The sequence below is a fragment of the Mirounga angustirostris genome, unplaced genomic scaffold, assembly GCF_029215605.1.
Source record: "Mirounga angustirostris isolate CCGP_5_RB_7025 unplaced genomic scaffold, mMirAng1.0.hap1 SCAF_4, whole genome shotgun sequence".
In the NCBI taxonomy this organism is placed as follows: Eukaryota; Metazoa; Chordata; class Mammalia; order Carnivora; family Phocidae; genus Mirounga; species Mirounga angustirostris.
The window spans coordinates 33191020-33211376 of NW_026991712.1; the positions used below are offsets into that span (position 1 = coordinate 33191020).

The window sequence follows — 20357 nt, forward strand, 5'->3', positions numbered from 1 at the left end:
GCTGTGGGAGGGGTAGGAGAGGGAGAGAATCTCAAGCAGACTCCCCACAGAGCGTGGTGCCCTACGTGAGAGGCTTTATCTCACGACCCTGAGATCATGACCTGAGCGGAAACCAAGAATCGCACGCTTAACCAACTGAGCCACCCAGGCGCCCTAAAACTATTCTTATTGTCCTAATTTTGGGTGGAAAACCTTTCCAAATAAGTCAAATGAACACAGATTCTTAAGGTTTTTTTTTTTGTTTTTTTTTTTTAAGAAATCTATTTTAACATAGTGAAGTAGAACTCTATCCAACTGTAATTTCCATTAAGAAAATTTCACAACTGACCGGTTAGATGAAGAAAAAGTCAGTCTGGCTGATAGCAAGTCAGAAACCTTTGGTCATCCGTCTTCCCTTTGACATATATCTCCCTAATTCCAGTATAAAATGACTGCTGGCAGAAGGAGAAAGAAAACAAAAGGGGACAAGCAATTGAGATATTTCAAATGTCAATGGAAGTGGAAGGCATATGCGAAGAAGCTGGGGGCCACTGATTTCTCACCTCTGGCCACTATATTTCCTTTGGAAAGAAGGTTTTGGTTGGAAGACGTTGTAGAAATGTCTCAGTTATGAGCACAGCCCCCTAGGGGTTCTCTGTGGTTTCTGCAATTATTTCTGTGTCTTTACACCTTTCTGTTTCTGCATTACATGCTGCCTTACCATCAACTTCCTCCTCAGAATATGTTCCCCACCTCATCTCAGATTTCATCAGCTCTTGTCCCACTCTCATTTTCTAAGCGATTATGAAGCTTCCAGTAAAAAGCAACAAATCCTCAGATACCAAGAGAAAAACGAAATGAAAAACAAAAACCACTCTTTGGACTAAAAGCTACAGAAATCACATTTTTCTGTTAATGCAGAACTTTATTGCCTACGAGCATACTAGATCCATTTTCCCACTATGACAACATCAAGCACACTTCTAAGTTAAACTAGAACCTATTGTTTCTGTCCCTCATCGCATATATAGTATACAAATTCATAACCCATACAGTTTTTAAATCTCTTTTCCAAAGGTCATTTGGCTTTCAATTGTCTTTAACAGAAAACACACACACACATACTGACCCCCTTGGGAGATTTGTGGACTGTACTCACAAATGCAGAGATTGCCAAACAAACCGAACACAAAGACAGAAGGGCAGTGTGACATTTTTCTACTATAAATGTGCAACATTTTATACCATTCGACCACCATTTGTTGAAACTCTACTATGTGGGAAGTATTTGGTAAGAGCTGGGATGGACAGAAAGATGAACCAGACTAGGTTAGTTATCTGCTGTGATATATTTTCATGCTACTTGGTACTTTTCCATCAGGGCCAGCTTTGGAATTTTGACTAATTATTACTTTATGTTTTTGTTAAGGCCTGTCTCTCCCACTGGAACATAAATATCCTACAAAGAGGATCTCATTCACTATATGCCAGTGGAGTAGAAATTCAATAAATATTTACTGAATAACAATATAACGTTAACATGTTCTAAGGTAGTAAGAGCGTCAATTTAGAAAAAAAATCTTTTAATAAAAAGGATTTTTCCATCTAGAGCAGCATCAGAGAGGAAAGATGGATTCTACCTCACTGTTTTTCATTCCACAAAGTGTGCAATACAAAATAGCTTTTAAAGCCCAAGGGGACAATGAGCCAACATTCCTACATTTTTCTGTAAGTTGGAAAAATGAGCTGACATTACTCCTAGTAGAATTTTACACTGTTTACCTAGGGCTCTATTAAATTTCCAACAAATACCTGCAACTGTCTCTGGAAATTTTCCTAGTAGGTAAAAGTAATGGGACTCACTTGAAAAAAAAATCTAGTAGCTCCATTTACCTATGCAGAGTGTATGGGAATTTCATTTAAAAAAATGGCCTTTACCTTAAAATGCCATTTCTGTTTATACTCTCATGCTCAAAAACCTTAAAACATTTACTTTTAATGAAATTAAAAGACTTCTTTCCCTTAGTATGTACTTCTTAGCTTACAATTAAACTCTTTATGGTTTTTGTTATTTACATTTACTAGGCCTTTACTGATTACTAGCCTGTACAATGCCTTTGGCTATTCACATCTTAAAATTATGTCCAATTAAATAAAATAAAACCTATTAAAAGTAGCTCCCTGAGAATTTTTATTTTGAAGAGAAAGCTTTTCCCCCCTAATGATATGAAAAGAACTAATTATAAAAACATACTTTTAGCAACAGTGAGGTCACATAGAGTATCAGCTTTGGAGTGGATCCATCTACTATGAAACTTCTGAGCCTCAGTTTTCTGATACGTAAAATGGGAATGAAAATGCAAATATTTAAGTTGTGAAAATTAAAATGAACAAATTCATGCTACTGTTAATGATGTTTTTAATAATGGTAAATTATTTTCTGAATTTTATATTTTAAAAAGCTTATATTCTTAATAACTGGTATGCACTCTGGTCAGTGTAAACTGTGAAGATTAACATTTATGTCTATTTTGCTTTACTCCCAGGAAGCAAATAATAGGATGGACATAAATGATAATTTTTATAAAACATATCTACAATATTTCTTGAATCTCCCCACCTTTCCACCTCCTTCTACTATTATCATTTGTGGTAGGCATAATGGTCCCCAAAGATGTCCATACACTATTTTCTGGTATCTCAAAATATGTTACATCACATGGTAAAAGGTACTTTGCACATGTAATTAAGGTTAAGGACCTTAAAACAGGGATATTATTCTGGATCATCTGAGTTGGCCCAATCTAATTATAGGAGCCATTAAAAGGAAAGAACTTTCTCTAGCTGGAGCGGGGGAAGAAATGCAGGAAAATGGGTACTTGGAGAGATTAGAAGCACAAAAAATATGCAACATGCCATTGTTAGCTTGAAGATGACAGGGGTCGTGTGTCAAAGAAGGGACCTTAGTCCTACAAAGGCAAAGTATTGAAACCTGAATGAACTTGGGAGTCTTCCCTTCAGCCTTCAGATAAAAGCCCCAGTCTTGATGACACTTTGGCTTCTTGTGAGACACAGAGCAGAGAAACCAGCCAAGCCCACCCAAATTTCTGACAGAAAGGCAAATCTGCACTAAGTTGCTAAATTTGTGGTAATTTGTTACGGCAGCAATAGAAAACAATACACCATTGATCAGGCCCTCATCATCTCTGCTCTAAACTGTCTTGCTGAATTCGTCTCTGGACTTTCTTATTGACAACATCTTGATTATCATGACAACACCTCTGATTATCATGACTGTATTCCAAATCCTGCAGGAGATTCCTACTGCCAGTTCTATGGCTCTGACTCCCTGGCCTGACATTAAGTTATTTCTTATCTGGCTCCAACATCCATTGCCAGTCTCACCTCCCACTATGTGTTAAATATTCTCTGCTCTGCTCCTACGTAAACGGCATTTCCACGTCTCGGGTCTACTATCGCCCATGTCTGAAACGTCCATTCCCGTCGTCAGCATCTTCACAGTTTAAACATTACCCATAATTTAAGGCTTAGATCAACTGTTACCTTGTCATCAGGGTTGGAACTGATCATTTCCATGGCTACACTAATGGCAATATAATAATATTAACATCTAAACTATGCTAGTACTTATATTAACAGCAGTAACTGCCATTTATAAAGAACTTATATATGTTGGACACTGTTTGAAGTTCTTTCACGGTGCTTATAACAACCTCATGAGGTAGGAAGATAGAGTCCATTATTTTTACAGCTGAGGAAAGAGAGATTAGGTAACTTGTCCATATAGCAGAGGTAGGATTTGAACTCTAAAACTCTCCAATCTGTTTTCTCTACTCTGCTACATTTCCTTATAGGATATTCTTTGTTTCTCTTGCTTGTCCTCATCATGTTCCACCTTGTTTTATATTTCCTCCAGCCTAAAACTCATTTCTTCTAGTAGATTCTAAGATTCTTCAGTATAAAAGCTGGGAAAGATTAGGGACTATGTTTTGTCAAGTTTTGCCTTCATAGAGCCTACCAAAAGGCCTTCCTTGCAAATAGTGTAGTTGATAAAAAATGTTTACTTTGTGAGATGAATAAATGTATGGTGATGTTTGTACTTTAGGGAAATGATTAAAATACCATAAGAACTCATTAGTAAATTTTTAATAATTTGATTATGAGTGTAATCTCTAGTTTTGGGAAAGGATAATGCAAGATAATTTGCTTTTGTAGATGTAAATGGATAGTTCCTTAACAATCGCTTTCAAGAGTTCTATTTATTCTTTCTACAAATAATAATAACAAAACACTAGAATAGGAGATGTTAAGAAATATTTGACATATATTTATGTGATCATTTATAGCTTTTAAAACCTCATTGTACCAGTTTAACATCCTGAGGAACACAGTTTTAAGTTACCTTGTCTATAACAAAGATGAATTGTGCATTCATTCATTCTAACAAATACTGAGTATTTAGTAGACATCAACTATAACCATAGGTACCAGAGATATTAAAATGCATGAGCTATAGTTCCTCCCCTCAAGGAATTTATAGGCCTAATGAGATTCAGAAAAATACAAGTTAATAATAATAACAATACAACATGTTATTTATACAGAGATAACCCTTAAGAATCTGAAAAACAGGCTTGTATGTTTCTATTATAAAAAGTTTTTTTCAACTCAACAACAACAAAATAACCCAGTTAGGAAATGGACTTTAAAAAGACTTGAATAGACATTTCTTCAAAGAAGATATACAAATGGCCAATAAGCACATGAAAAGTTGCTCAACATCACTAATCATTAGGGAAATGCAAATCTATACTACAATGAAATGCTACCTCACACCCATTAGGATGGTTATTATAAAAACATAAGAAGTGTTGGCAAGGATGTAGAGAAAGCAAACTCTTGTGTACTGCTGGTAGGAATGCCAAATGGTGCAGCTGCTATGGAAAACAGAGTGTCAATTCCTCAAATAATGAAAAATAGAATTACCATATGACCCAGCAGTTCCACTGTGGGTATATGCCCCAAAGAATTGAAAGCAGGATTTTGAAGAGATATTTTTACACCCATGTTCTTCATAGCAGCATTATTCACAATTGCTTAAAGGTGGAAACAATCCAAATATCCATTGACAGATGAATAGATAAACAAAATGTGGTATACCCATACCATGAAATGTTATTCAGCCTTAAAAAGGAAAGAAATTCCGACACATGCTTACAGCATGAATGAATCTTAAGGACATTATGGTAAGTGAAATAACTAAGTCACAAAAGGACAAACACTGTATGATTCCACTTATATCAGGTACCCAGAGTAGTCAAATTCAGAGACAGAAAATAGAACGGTCAGAAGCTGGAGGAAAGGGCAAATGGGGAGTTCGCTCTTTGATGGGTACAGAGTTTGACTTTGCAAGATGAAAAGCCCTCTGGAGATGGATGGATGGTTGCACAATAATGTGAAGGTACTTACTGTCACTGCACTGTACATTTGAAAATGGTTAAAGTAGTAAATTTTATGTTATGTATATTTTGCCACAATTTAAAAAAATAAAGAGTTTTCTTTTTAGAACAAATGATATAAAACTCAATCCAAATCTAAGAAATGTTAAATTAACTTCCATTAGCAGTAAAGCTATCTTTCTTAGCTACTTGCTCACCCCAGCTTGCTACAGAAATACTTTACCACAATTCATAATGTTTAGAATAGTTTTCACTTACACGAAATATTTTGCCTACCTCATTTATTATATTTAAACCACTTGAAGTTGGTACAGATAGTGGCATGACTACCAATACTTTTAATTAGTTATGGCTGATAGTATTATATGTGCTAAAACATTATTTCAAAAATGAGAAATATACCTACATTTAGGATTAGATGCACATTCTTTGTGAGAATCTTTAACATGTTATATCCTGTAGTGTTAATTTGAGATTTCTAATAACATGAAAAGGCAACAGTACTATTTAATATCTCTATTATTCTTCATGATTACAAAGTTCTTTTTTTTTTAAAGATTTTATTTATTTATTTGAGAGAGAGAATGAGATAGAAAGAGCATGAGAGTGGGGAGGGTCAGAGGGAGAAGCAGACCCCCCGCCAAGCAGGAAGCCCGATGTGGGACTCGATCCCAGGACTCCAGGATCATGACCTGAGCCGAAGGCAGTCGCTTAACCAACTGAGCCACCCAGGCGCCCACAAAGTTCTATTAATAGATCTGTGGAGTCAGCACTCAGAACTATAACATACTAGCATCGTGGTTTTAAACCTTTTTGAATTAAATATACTAGGCCAGTTGTTTTAAATCTTTTAAAATACCATCTCCATTTCAGTAAAAAATTATTTATAAATAATACACATATTCCATAATACTTTTATAGCACATAAAACACAAATATTTTAAAAGATTAAAATGCAACAAATATTTGCAAACCATGATTCCTAATGATAAAGTAAGACTTTATGGTCTCAGGAGAAATATCTGAAGTGATGTGCATTATAAGTTTCAAAACTACTGGTATGCCCACCAAACTTGCTTCTCCTTTCTCCTGAGGACTCCCTGGACTATATTCCCCAACCTCCCGTTTTCCAGCATTAGCTTTGTGACTGAGCTGTAGACAATGGAATTCAAGCACAAGTGACTTAACTATTTCCAATTTTAGCTCTTAAGGAGTTGCCATGTGCTGGCTGAACAGAGAGAGTGATCCAAGTCCCCAGAAGAGGGGAACGCCGTACGAGGAAAACCACCTCCAACCCTGACCGACCACGGGGAAGGCTACTGGCCCGGGAATAACTGCATTGGACTGACATTTTTGCCCAATAGATAAAGCTCTTTCGCGGTATGCCTTCACGGTTTATAAATCATAGTGGCTGGCATTATGTGGCTAAAAAATAAAGCAACTTGAAGGTCGGCTTCCAGGCTCACTTTTCTCATACTCACTTTGAATGATGTCGTAGTTGAAGAAGACACTTCACGAAGACATACCATAGACCATATAAAGTATAAATACAGGGTAAGGGGCTCACTGTTAATAATAGTGGATGTAAATCTACATTTTATTCATCTTCCCAATAACTTAGAGTTTTTCAGTGAGCTTCTTGTCAGATCTTAGAGTGTCACTGCATCTACTTCATCAGTGGCTGATGAAAAGCTGAAGTAGGAATAGAAGTTTCAAGGTCTACCCTGTTTGCACAATTGCAATATTAGTACTACACTCAATCCACAGTTCCACTGCAATTATCTTACTAAGCCACTTGCCCACTTTCTGGTGGTTTACTAAACTAACGTCTCCAAAAGGCACGCAACACTGACCATCTGCAATCCAGACCAACCAAGAACACAAGGAGGAAGTGTGTACTAAATATTAGCAATGCTTACTTCTTCTGTCTTTTAGGTTAAAAAATAAAAATAAGTTCTATCAGTTTCTTTCCATTTCCCCAGAGAACTTAATCATGCGTCCCAAGAAGTACATAAGCTTTTCATTGAAGATCACTATATTTGAAACAATACCAGACATGGAGAAAGACACATAAAATAAGAAAAACAGGCTAGTCAGGAAATAGACAAATAAATAAATGATGACGGTTCTTAAGTGTTACAATTAGAGTAAATGTAAAGTCCTGTGTCAGCTTAGAAATCACTATAAGATGAAAAGAGAGCATAGATTCCTGAGTGACCACAGGCTATCACAGCTGATCTCCACTTTAAGCTCTGAATCCAACATCTTTCACCTACTCAGTCATTCCCACAAGGATCCCATCTGTCATTAGAGTAACAAAACTCTTTTTTGACTTCATTTCCCCTAAGCTACAGTCCTATTTCTTTTTTTCTTTTTTTTTTTTTAAGATTTTTATGATGTATTAGAGAGAGAGAGCAAGAGAGCACAAACAGGGGGAGCAGCAGAGGGAAAGGGAGAAGCAGGGAGCTCCCGCTGAGCAGGGAGCCCGATGACAACATGGGACCCTGGGATCATGACCTGAGCCGAAGGCAGACGCTTAACCGACTGAGCCACCCAGACGCCCGGCTACAGTCCTATTTCTAGATTTCCTTTTTTTATCAAGATCCTAGAAAGAGCTGTTTCTGTCTGTACTGTCCAACTCAATAGTCACTAGTCCCATGTGCCTATTTACATTGAAATTACTTAAATGAAAAATGTAAAAAATTAAAAATCAGTTTCAAATGCTCAATAGCTATGTGTGGCTAGTGCCACTGTATTGTGTGGATAGCACAGATACAGAAAATTGCCCGCATTGCAAGTTGCATTGGACAGTGCTGGTCTAGACTATACTTGAATAAGAGTGAAGTCTTCAGATCCATACTGCCTGGATTCAAATCCCAACTTCTACCCTTACTACTTGGGTAAACTTGCGAAGGTTATTCCCCTCTGCTCACTTTGGTTTTCTCATCTGTAAAATGAGGATAGTAATTAATTCCTGCTTCATAACATTATTGTGAAGTTTAAATGATTTATATGTAAAGTGCTTAGAATAGTGCCAGCACATAAAAGTGCACAATGAGTATTAGATGTTGTTATTTTTATTCTTGATATTATTCTCCCCGTCTCTACCTTACCTCCCATTTTCTTTGACTGGCTCCAATAAGGCCTTGTCCACCACTGCAAGGTTTGTCAAGGTTTACCAAATTCCCCATCTTGCCAAATCAAAGGTCAGTTCTCAGTCTTCCATCTTACTTGACCTGTCAGAAGCACTTAACACACTGATCATCTTTCTTAAAATATTTCTTTCATCTGGTGACCAAGATACCATATTCCTTCCTTCTCTTCCCTTCTCTTTCTCTCTCTCTTTTTTTAATGGCTGCTCTATTTTTTCTTTCTTTTTTTTTTAAGATTCTATTTATTTATTTGACAGAGAGAGCAAGCACAAGCAGGGGGAGCAGGAGAGGGAGAAGCAGGCTCCCCGCCAAGCAGGGAGCCTGACGTGGAGCTCAATCCCAGGACTCTGGGATCATGACCTGAGCTGAGGGCAGATGCTCAACCCACACTGAGCCACCCAGATGCCCCTATGGCTGTTCTTTAAGTCTTCCCTGATGAATTCTATTCTGATTTCCCAAAGTTGGAGTAGCACAGAGCTCACTCTAGTTTTCTTCTTGATTTCAAGTTACCTTAAGTAATCTTATCTAGCGCCATGGCTTTCAATACTACCTGCCGATCACTCCCAAATTACATCCTTAGTCTTGACTTACTGGGCTCTGGACTTATATCCAACTAACAATATAACAACTCGCTTACATGTCTAAACAGGCATCTCAAAATCAGCATGTGTAAAATAGAGCTCTTGATTCCCCATGTGAGGCTGAATAGGTTATTGATATCTGACACAATTATTTTAAGTTTTCAAAGCATTTTCTTATAAATTTTAAAATATTATCTTTAAAAAAGCCTTGTTAGATTTGTCAGATGAACATTCTATGACTCAGATAAGTCGGGTAGGTTTTTAAAGAGGTCATATTTGATTATCTTATGTAAGTCAGAGTAAGCAATGGGATCTGAGTCTCCTTGTTATTTCTATGTGTTTTCTGCTGAGTTATAATGCCTAGCAAGTCATATTTAATCTTTAGGAATGATGACTTGAAAGGCAAGTGTCTGATTCACAGGCAAAGGAGCATACAAAATAGCATGGCGGAAGACAGATAGGACTTACTTGCCATGAGTACTGGTCAACAACATACCCTTATAAATGGTTCCCTTTTGCCAGTTATTGTTTACATATCATTGCTATGATATCTTCCCGAATAATTTCACTATTCTTTAGAAAGATCCCATTTTACTGAGTACTCTACTCTTTAGAAGGCAGTTAAGCAGTCTTGTCTGAAAATCCATTCTGGTTACAGTGATATTTATTTTTACAATGAAAAATACCATCTTTGTTCTCCATGTGCCCGGCACATAGTAGGTGCTCAACATTTATCAAAAAACCCCGAGCAAGTGGAAATAATTATTTATTTTAACACCACATATTCTCTAACTTATATAAACTTACATGAATGTCTGTTTTAGGTTTAGGTTCTGTATTTTTTAGTTTATAGGCTTTACTTTTAGAACAGTTTTCGTCTTATAGCTGTTTCTAAGTTTTAAGGAAAAAATGCAGTGAAGTTCTAACTGCTAGAGACATATAAAAAAAGCCCTCAATTTCAAAAGGCCACCATCTATCATATAACATAGCTAATTATGTATAAATATTTGCAATTTTAAAAATCATTGAAATATGTTCTCTACGTCCATAAATTAAATTTTTATTTGTATATATATATATATTTAAAGATTTTATTTATTTATCTGACAGAGACAGCGAGAGAGGGAACACAAGCAGGGAGAGTGGGAGAAGGAGAAGCAGGCTTCCCGCTGAGCAGGGAGCCCGATGCGGGGCTCGATCGCAGGACCCTGGGATCACGACCTGAGCCGAAGGCAGACGCTTAACGACTGAGCCACCCAGGCGCCCCTATTTGTATATTAAAACATAAAATAACATCTTAAAACACCAAATGAAAAATTCCTTTCAATAGCCACATTGAACATAGTGAGTTACAACCACAATATAAGGAAAACCATCAAATAACTATTTCAATATAATATTATTATATAAGGCTCAGATTCCAGAATTGCTGTTATAATTATATAAAATCAAGATTAGTCGGGTCCAGGAATTAACGTAGCCTCCAATTCTTTTGTGTTGCAGATTTTTGTCCAGATTTCTGTGTATAAGAACCCTAGTAATTCAAACATAAATGAGATCTCACCTATTTGCCTATAATTTATTTGCTGTAAAAGGAACACCATATTATATGCTTTTGTTTGTTAAGTAGAAGACATGTTATTATTTCCAAGATACCAGGGATTTAATGTTTAATTATCAACCACCATTTGGAAAGACATGGCTTTGACTCACAAATTTCTTAATTGCTAACTGTGGCTTTTCTGAGTAGGAGTAGGAGTGCCGTATCTAATTTACTTTTGCAGATGTGAGTTAGAAACTGAATGTTAAAGTTGCAAAGCTTTGAATATCTTCACTATCAGCAGAACGTTCCTCCATCCCCGCTGCTGGAGAATATTGCTGCTTGAAGTTTTCGCAGGAAAATAGAAACCGCAGTAAGAAAATTGATACTCCCGGTAAATGGTGCTTACAAACCGAAAAAGAAGTTAGGTTGTCAGCAATAAAAGAACTATATTATTCACACAAAATATGACGTGTCATCTCCATCAGGGTAACTTGCCGAGGATGAAAACTAATTTGGCCGGTTCCCTCCTGAGGAACCTAAAGGAAGCAAATATGTCACAGATCAGATAACCTTTAGGAAGGATCCACCACTGGCAATCCGGCGCCCACAGCTTGACTCCCCCCCGAGGAGGAAAGACACTGCATGCCCCTCAAGAAGAGGGGCCGACGTTCGCTTCAAAGCAGCTTCATTTGTCACTGCAAAACAAAGTTACTGTTTTATTTTCAGAAAGGTTTACCCAGTTTAAAAGGCCCCTATGTCTCTGGGACATGTCCTCTTCCACTAATGACTGCAATAAAATGAGCAAGAGAAAAGAATGCGTATTTGAAGGACAACTCAAATATGAAGTCAAAAGTCACATAAAAATGCCTACCCGTTTGGCTGAGCTGGGAAGCGCTGCGGCTTTTCCGGGAGAGGCCAACAATAGCTACCATTTTGGCGCCAATGCTAAAGCGCCGCTTTTTGCCGCTGGTGCCCAGGGCCCCCACCGCCGTGTCGGACTGGCTGCCGTCTGTCTTGTCCAGCGAGCACATGTCTCCACTGATGCTGGTGCTTTTGGTCAGGTTCTTCCCTGAGATGCCCATTTGTCTGCTTTGCATTTTGGAGGTAAAGACACTGTAGGCCGATGGATCGTTAAAAGGGAGGACAGGAGTGAAAAGGAAAAGACAGAAAATGTATTTTAGATGAAACATCTGGAGTATAGTTAAATGATACCATTTATGGGACCTATTTCTAGGGTTTGAACAGTTTCAAGTATCACGGGCTCGAATGGGCTTTACGATTCAGGGTCAACATCACGCAACTACTGCAGCTCATGCTCCTGATTTCACTTCCGCTGTCAGAGAAGGTACCAGTTTGCATGGCCACAGAGGGGAAAAAAAAATTCGCAAAAAATCAGAGGGCTTATTGAAGACAATATACTGTCCTTCAAGGGCAAATATGCTGTAAAACAGCTATACAGCAAAGGAAGACGTTTGCAAAAGCACTCTTCTCTAGTTTGCTTTCCTATTGCCTTCAAAAAGAAATTACAGGAGAGGGAAAATTCTTCAAAAAATAGCAAAACTGACAGCATCCACTGCTAAGAGTGGCCCTTCAACGTAAGTTTCCCTTGTCTCATAAGATTTGTAAGATTTCTCTAATAATGGTTAAATTTTCTAACAGAGATTGATGTTTTCATTAGTTTTGAATTAAAGATAAGTTATTTCACTTAACATAAAAATAAGTTATTTCACTTAACATGAATTAAAAATAAGTTACTTCACTGGACGTTAAAATAAGTTATTCCAACTTAACTCACTTATGAACATATGTTCATAAACATAATTTTATATTTGTTGATGTCTATATTCCAAAAATAAAGAAAAGGAAAATTTCCTTCTTGCATTCATTTGAAAGAAGGAAAACTCATTATCAGTTTTCTAGGCAATATGGTCAGAAAGCAATCAATGTCTCAATGAAGCATGTGAGCTGATTAACGATTACTGATTACTGATGACGATTACTGATTAGCTGATTACTCCCATTGGCAGTGTTAGCAGTGATTACTGATTACTCCCTAGCGTTAGTCAGTAGACTAACACTGCCAACGGGAGTAATTAAAGACAGGACCCTCGATTTTTCTGTGATCACTGGAGCGTAGTGGGAAGTAGTATGGGGGTTGGAGAATCTGGAAGCAGGCTATCCAGCTGGCCCCCAAAACCCAAGAGAATGTGAAGGAAGCGGCCTGTGTTGCAGGAATGGGAAGACTTATTTACACATCATTTTGACTAGGATTAGAGTAATAATTTCTGCTTTAATTTGGTTTTGATAATATGAGTGAATAATACATAATTATAGAAGCAAAAGAAACAAAATCAAGAAATATTAGAAATATATATTTTTAAAGATTTTATTTATTTGAGACAGAGTCTGTGCCGGGGCGGGGGCGGCGGGGGGGCAGGGGGAGGTGAGGCAGAAGCAGATTCCCTGCTCAGCAGGGAGCCCTGACTTGAGGCTTGATCTCAGGACCAAAGTGTTTGCAGATACTTAACGCACTGAGCCACGCAGGAGCCCTAGAAATCTATTTATAGTTCATTGAAAGAATGAGAATTAGAAAACTGACCTATTGAGGTAAGCTCTTATTTCTAATTCAATTTCTTGGTCTTTCTAAAAAAATTTTTTTTACTGTATCTTAGAGTAAAATCTGCTAAAATGCCAGGACCACATGTTAATTTTACATACATTTCCTCCAAGTATTTCAGAGGGGAAAGGGCTAGTGTAAAATTGTCTTAAAAATATAGTGAGCTAAGGGGGCACCTGGGTGGCTCAGACGGTTAAGCGTCTGCCTTCGGCTCTGGTCATGATCCCAGAGTCCTGGGATCGAGCCCCACATAGGGCTCCCTGCTGAGCAGGGAGCCTTCTTCTCCCTCTCCCTCTGCCTGCTGTTCCCCCTGCTTGTACTCTCTCCCTGTCTAATAAAAAAATAGAAAATCTTTGGAAAAAAAATATATAGTAAGCTGGGGGCGCCTGGGTGGCTCAGTCAGTTAAGCGTTTGCCTTCGGCTCAGGTCATGATCCAGGGGTCCTGGGACCGAGCCCCGTGTCGGGCTCCCTGCTTCTGCCTCTGCCTGCTGCCCCGCCCCCCCCCCCGCCCCCGCTTGTGCTCTCTCACACTCTCTGTCAAATAAATTAAAAAAAAAAATTAAAAAAAAAAAGTAAACTATACTATTTTACCCCTCACATTAGTTTAAGAAGAAATGAGGCATAAACAGGCCAAAAGAGAGAACAGTGTACATGCTTCTACAATACCCCCAATTAATCATTTTCAAGCTTGTCTGATTTTGCTCTTCTTTAATAAACAACAACAGAATAAAACAGAAAGAGTTTTGGAGGCAAACAGATATGGGCTCGACTCCCAATTTTACTGTTACTTAACTGAATTCCTTGGAAGAGTTAATTGCTCTACTCTGAGCCTCAGATTCCTCATTTATAACATTAGAATAGTCTATTTTCCCTTCTTATTTTAAAGAATAGAGATAATATAGGGTAAAAATTTGATGAATTGAAATCATAACAATTTTTATTAAGGAATATGGGCAACAGATAGAAAAAGGCTAAAGCCCTTCAACAAGTGTCATATAAATACTTAACAGCATCCATAGAAATGATATTTATAATTATAAATTTACAAACTTTCTAAGTTAAAATGTCTAGTCTCTTCAAGATAGCCAGCATTATATAATGGACAGCAGACTACACTGAGAGTCAGGAAATCCAGGTTTGATCTTTGGCTGATTCATTTGGGAGAGTTGTTAGCCTTTTCTGAAACTTAATTTCCTCACTTAATAAATGAGAAAATGTAAGTAAAGCACTAAACGGAATGCCAGTCACAGAAGAGCTCCAGAAATTAGTCTCCCCCTCCTTCTCCTTATTATCACCACCACCACCATTGTCCACTGAGCATCCATTAAACATCTTAAACTGGTGTTTCGGTAAGGTCCCCTTTAACTATGAAACACTTTGCCGCCCTATGATATTACTTATTCCATGGATTCTAGGCAAATAAACACAGAAATGCAAAATACAGTTTTCATTGTATGCTGTCATCAGAAAAGCCTAAAAAAGTTAAAGTTTATCCTGTCATGTAGGCATCTTTCTCTCAAACACATGCTTTTCTAAAAGAGCCACTTAAGCTATTCCCACTCAAGGAAGAAAAAGACATACTCACAAAATATTGCTTAATTTACCTTATGTTTTTTGCATTTTAATTTTCATGGTTGGCTATTAAAGCCATAAAGAACTTCGCCAAAATTAAGCAGAATACAATAAAATACTAACTGGAACTGATAAGTCAGTGTGTGGATAAATATTTTAATGACAATTTGGTTTTACAGAAGTATATTCTCTTCGGGCGCCTGGGTGGCTCAGTCGGTTGGGCGACTGCCTTCAGCTCAGGTCATGATCCTGGAGTCCCGGGATCGAGTCCCGCATCGGGCTCCCTGCTCAGCGGGGAGTCTGCTTCTCCCTCTCCCGCTCCCCCTCTCATGTTCACTCTCTCTCTCTCTCAAATAAATAAATAAAGTCTTTAAAAAAAAAAAAAGAAGTATATTCTCTTCAACCTAACAACTTTGATAATGCATTATCTACAAAAAAAAAAGGGTTATTAAAGTTTTGTAAGAGGGATCTACTCTTCATCTTCTAAAACCTTCGAGATCACCAGGGATGAGTTTTGAATAGCTACCCCCCAGTGCTGTGTTTTGAGAAGACAGAGACTGAGGCTAGGGTATCGCTACTGATTTCCTTGACTTTTCCTGCTCCACATCACTTAAAACTACAAGCAAACAATGTTGCAAGCAAACGAGCTATTAACCAAAATTTTTAAAGCTTTATGACTCCTGATTCATGAAATACTTTGCAGTAAAAAAATCTGTAAACATGGGTGATCATTTGGAATGCTCTGTGTGGTTAAGAAAACACAGATCCATTACATTATCAGTTACAAAAGAGAGTGTTTCTAAGGGTCTGGTGATACGGTAAATCTCCAGTACAGCTGTTGGGGTCTCAGTGATGGACTTCTGAAGGGCAATCTGGCAATACGTATCAAAAGCCTTTAAAAAACCCAGCCTAGCTTTTAACCTATCGATTCTACTTTTAGGTATATCCTAAAGGAAAACTTAGCAATGTGTACAGATTTGGCAATAACATTTACTGCAGAAGTGATTATAACAACACACTCACATACACAAGGGAAAACCTCATAAATGTCCAATAGTTGAGGGTATTTAAATAAGTTATGTTCATCAATAAAATAGAATGTACCTTTGAAAATGCTGTTGTAAAAAAGTATTTATTGACATAAAATATGTTCTTGATATGGGGGGGTGGGCAGAAGCAGATATTTGTAGCCTAGCTTTGGCTGGCTCTCATACCAAATATGGATTTACCTTACTGCAAGGGGACACAGATAAATTCAAACCCTGGAGGCTATCCATTCTATCTATCTATCTATCTATCTATCTATCTATCTATCTATCTATCATCTATCTATCTATCCTTGCTAAACTAGGTGGTTGGGGAAGCCTGGATTTGTGAGATGATCTACCATTTCCCTGCACAAGAGGCAAATGAGCAGAATATGAAAAATAAAATATATGTTCAGAATGTTTATGTTCTTATGGGGAAAAAAGTATAAATGCACACAGCAAAAGATCTAGAAGGATATGCTGTGAACAGTACACTAAAAGTAGTTTTAATTTTCTCTGGTTGGTAATCATGCTTTTTAAAAATGTTCTTTTTTTTTTTCTATTTTCCCCCCAACATACACAGCAATATGTATGACTTTAGAAAAATTAAAACAAATAAAAAGAGCAATCAAGGACTAGCATACATTTTTCTTTTAGATAGGTCAAGTTATTCAATCCACATAGTTCATTCTGTGGGCTAAAGGTATAGCATGGCTTTCAAGCTAATCCTAAGAGATTACCACACAATAATACTGGGTGTTGATATAGGATGCTCAGTTCTAGAAAGAGATGCAGGCATTTCTACATTTCTAAATATTGTTTTATACATGTTTTCTAATTTTTGACTTTAGAAAAACAATGGAAAACTTTATATACATTTAGTACTCTCACAGTAAAATACGTGAAATTGCCCATGCAAGCAATCTATTTTATGACATAATTATAAATGGTGAAATTGTGTCCTGAAAGATTTTTCAAAAGGGAAATTTAGTATTGTCAATCATTAGGAGAAAGGTAATAAAAGGCAAGTGAAATATTTGTAGATATTCCTCCAAGACTTAATTTAAATAGCATATCAGGAGTTACAGCAGTATGTGATTAAATTAAATGAAGTTTATAGGCTACAGGGCCAAACATATTAATTAATAGTTTGAATGAATTGACTTAAGTCGTTTGGCTTAAAGTAATAAATAGCAAACATAGGACAAAGTCTGAGTGTGTGAGCTGGGAGGGTGGTAGGAGAGACTTAGCCAAAGTGTTAGAGACTGAGCTGATTCAGAACGTTGTGGCCAGAGCTACAGAGGGCCAGCAGCTGATACAGTGGAGTATGAGAATGGCAGCTCAGGAACAGAAGAGACACTTCTAGATAGGAAGTAGGCAGAGATAATTCCAGGAGTGGAAGTGCTTATAACATCTGGGCTAAGAAGTGGTGCTAGAGAGGGTCTACAGGGCTCAAAAGGTAGAAGACAACAGTCATAATGGTAGAATGGGAAAAAAGCACCCAGTGAGACTGGCCAAGCTCTCAAACATTATGGCACCTTGAAAGGTTTAATTCCTTATCCTTCCCATTGTTGTGTTTCTGGAGCCAGGTGCCAATGGCTAACCATATACCTATCACAGTGATAACTCATACTTGATTGCAGCAGTTGCCAGCTGTTGGGCAGATGTCTGGATTATAAAGCGTCACTTCTTGAATTCTGGCATGTTCCTTGGGTGCGGGAGAGAGGGGTAACAAACTCAGCTCCTGTCATAATTTCTCTTAATTAAAATTTTTCTCTACATTAAATGCTATGGCTTTCCTAAAATGTGGAACTTGAAATTATTATTACCCTAATTTATGATTTAATAAGCTTTATTTCACTTACTCAAATGACCATCTATAATTTTAGGCTTGGAAAGTAGTAATCATCTATTCAACCAATGTTTATTTAACATCTATCTCCACAAATAGAAAGATAAACCCATGATATGACATAGTTTCTTTTAATTAATTTACTGGCAAATATCAGCATGAGAAACAAAAATATGGCTGCATAATGACATGGCCTTTGTTTATAATTGAAATTCCGATGACCAACTCTAATGTCAGGAAACCTTAATTAACAATTCAAAAAAAAATCTCTCTCTGAGGAGTATGTAAAAACTGAGTGTCCTATACTAATTCTTTGATTTCTGAAAATGACACAAATTTAAAATTCAGTATTTTTAGTATTATTGCAGTACTATATATAAATGCATTTGATTAATATACCATAATTTATTAGTATAGTATCTAAGTGTATCGGAGGGGATGTGCGCTTGTCTAGGCCACAAAGTTGATATCCAGAGTTAGGGAGGAATATTTAGCTAATTAATGAAGTATTTTTAGCCAAAAATACCTGCCTTGATGAGAGCCATTAGTCACAGAGCAGGGTGTAAGGTTCAAGTCTTGGGTCTCAGGGAAGGAAGCAGTGCCTCAGAGTTAACAGAACAGATCACTGCTTACTTAGAATAGTTTAAGGAGCACCAGGAAGGCCTGTAAGCTCCAAAATTCCCTCCCAGCTTCTTGTTAATGCCTAAAGTTCTGCTATATTAAAAATTTCTTAAAAACAAAACAAAATATTCTTTAAGGAAAAAAAAGATTTATTTCTTAGTTTGAGGTTTGATCCTCTTTAATATGTCACTACCTCTAGGATTTGATCATTCATTTAAAAGATACTTATTTTGTACCTCCTATGTGGCAGTTCTTGGAGTCAGAAGTACAGCAGAGAAGGACAGAGAACGCCCCTGTTTTCATGGAGCTTTCATTCAGATCATCGTGGGGAATGACAATAAACAAGTAAATAAAGGCCAATTTCAGATGGTGATATGTGATCTGAAGAAAATAAGCTAGAATAAAGTGATAACGGGGACTGGAAAGTTTGGGGGAAGGATAACATTAAATAGGGTGGTCAAGGAAGGCCTCTCTGAAGAGGAGACAACTGAGCTGAGTCCGGAATGATGAAGCCAGTCATGCTAAGGAAGGATACAGAGAGGGGAGCAAGTGCAAATATCCTGAGGCCAAAACAAGCTTGGCTGTTAGAGGGAATTTATGAAACCAATGTTAATTGAATGAGGTGAATTCATAAGGGGATACTGACATAAGATGAGGTCAAGAGAGAAGAGGGCCTGGATGTGTTCGGATCAATGTATGTCCTGTCCTACTTACCCTTATTGAACTGCCTGTTCAGATATTACATCAGAGCAACCCTAAGTCTGTGGGGACACACACTGCACATGAGACCTGGCACCAAGAGACCTGGGATCCAGACCAATATTTTATCTCTAAATATACCATTAAAGGCCATTTTGGAGAGAACATGACTGCCTTCTTTAAACAGCGACAAATTTATAAAGGCTAGATTAGGAATATTCATTTACTCACTGAACATTCATAAATTTATTTAAACTCTTAAGTCTACCTATATATTAATTCCTCACAGTTCCTTAATTTTATAAGTTCACCACCAAATCGCTGAATAACATATCCCACTACCACCACTTTGAGTATGAAGAAACTTACTTTAAGAAAAAAATTTAAACTTAACACTTTATAAATCCTAAGTCTATGTTTCTCTCTGTCACACAGTCTGTTTCTCTCTGTCACAAAATAACATATTTTGCCCATCCTTATATGATTATTTTTCAATATCTTTTATTACGCTGTTGTGTTCTGTCTTCCTTAAAAAGTTAAACACGAAAACTACACTTAGGGTATACACATTTCCATCCTGCCACTTGCTTTCATTATTGGTTTAAGATAACAATTTATAAAGAAACTTTATACAAGGATTATGATTTTAAGATGTTTTCATTATAACATGTATCTTATGAAAACTACATCTCTGACTTCAGCTTCTTCTTTATAATGTCCTCAGCGACAAGATCTAATTTATATTTTGTTTCGTTTTCTCCTTGAATTTTTAGGCCTGCACACATTTCTGGACTCAGCTAATTTACACTACAGTAAACATTCTTGCCACTAATTAATGGATTCCATTAGCAAATATCTACACCTACTTGGCGTTACGTCCTAAAGAAGCAAGTGGAGGCTGAAAGAGTGTCTGAGTTCCATCTTCCTGCTCAGCGGGGCCAAAACTGATGGGAAGAGAACTTTTTATTCTGTACACAAAGGGAGAATTTTCTCTGAGTGGTCTGTTCAAAACAAGTATCTGTTTCTAATAACCTACCTAGGGGAACAGCTTTTTCTAATTGGTGCTAAAGCTCTATTTAGGCTAGAGTAGGGTTGGCCTGGTGGTGAATAAAAACACTGAATGAGGCACAGTCATAATTGAAGAAGCATATAGTTTAAGAATGCAAATAAGAGGAGAAAGGCTTATACAAATTAGTTTAAAAAATATAAATATCAGAGAACATCTCACAGTA

At 37.1% G+C, this 20357-nt stretch overlaps 1 protein-coding gene across 2 annotated transcripts in view; it reads right to left on the minus strand.

Annotated features, from left to right (window-relative positions):
* The window catches only part of RIMS2 (regulating synaptic membrane exocytosis 2), a 581950-nt gene that overhangs the window by 70918 nt on the left and 490675 nt on the right, over positions 1-20357 (minus strand). For both annotated transcript variants that reach the window (XM_064588000.1, XM_064588001.1), the window contains exon 23: positions 11607-11848. In XM_064588000.1, coding sequence (XP_064444070.1) covers positions 11607-11848 — 242 coding nt within the window. The remainder of the gene's footprint in view (positions 1-11606; positions 11849-20357) is intronic.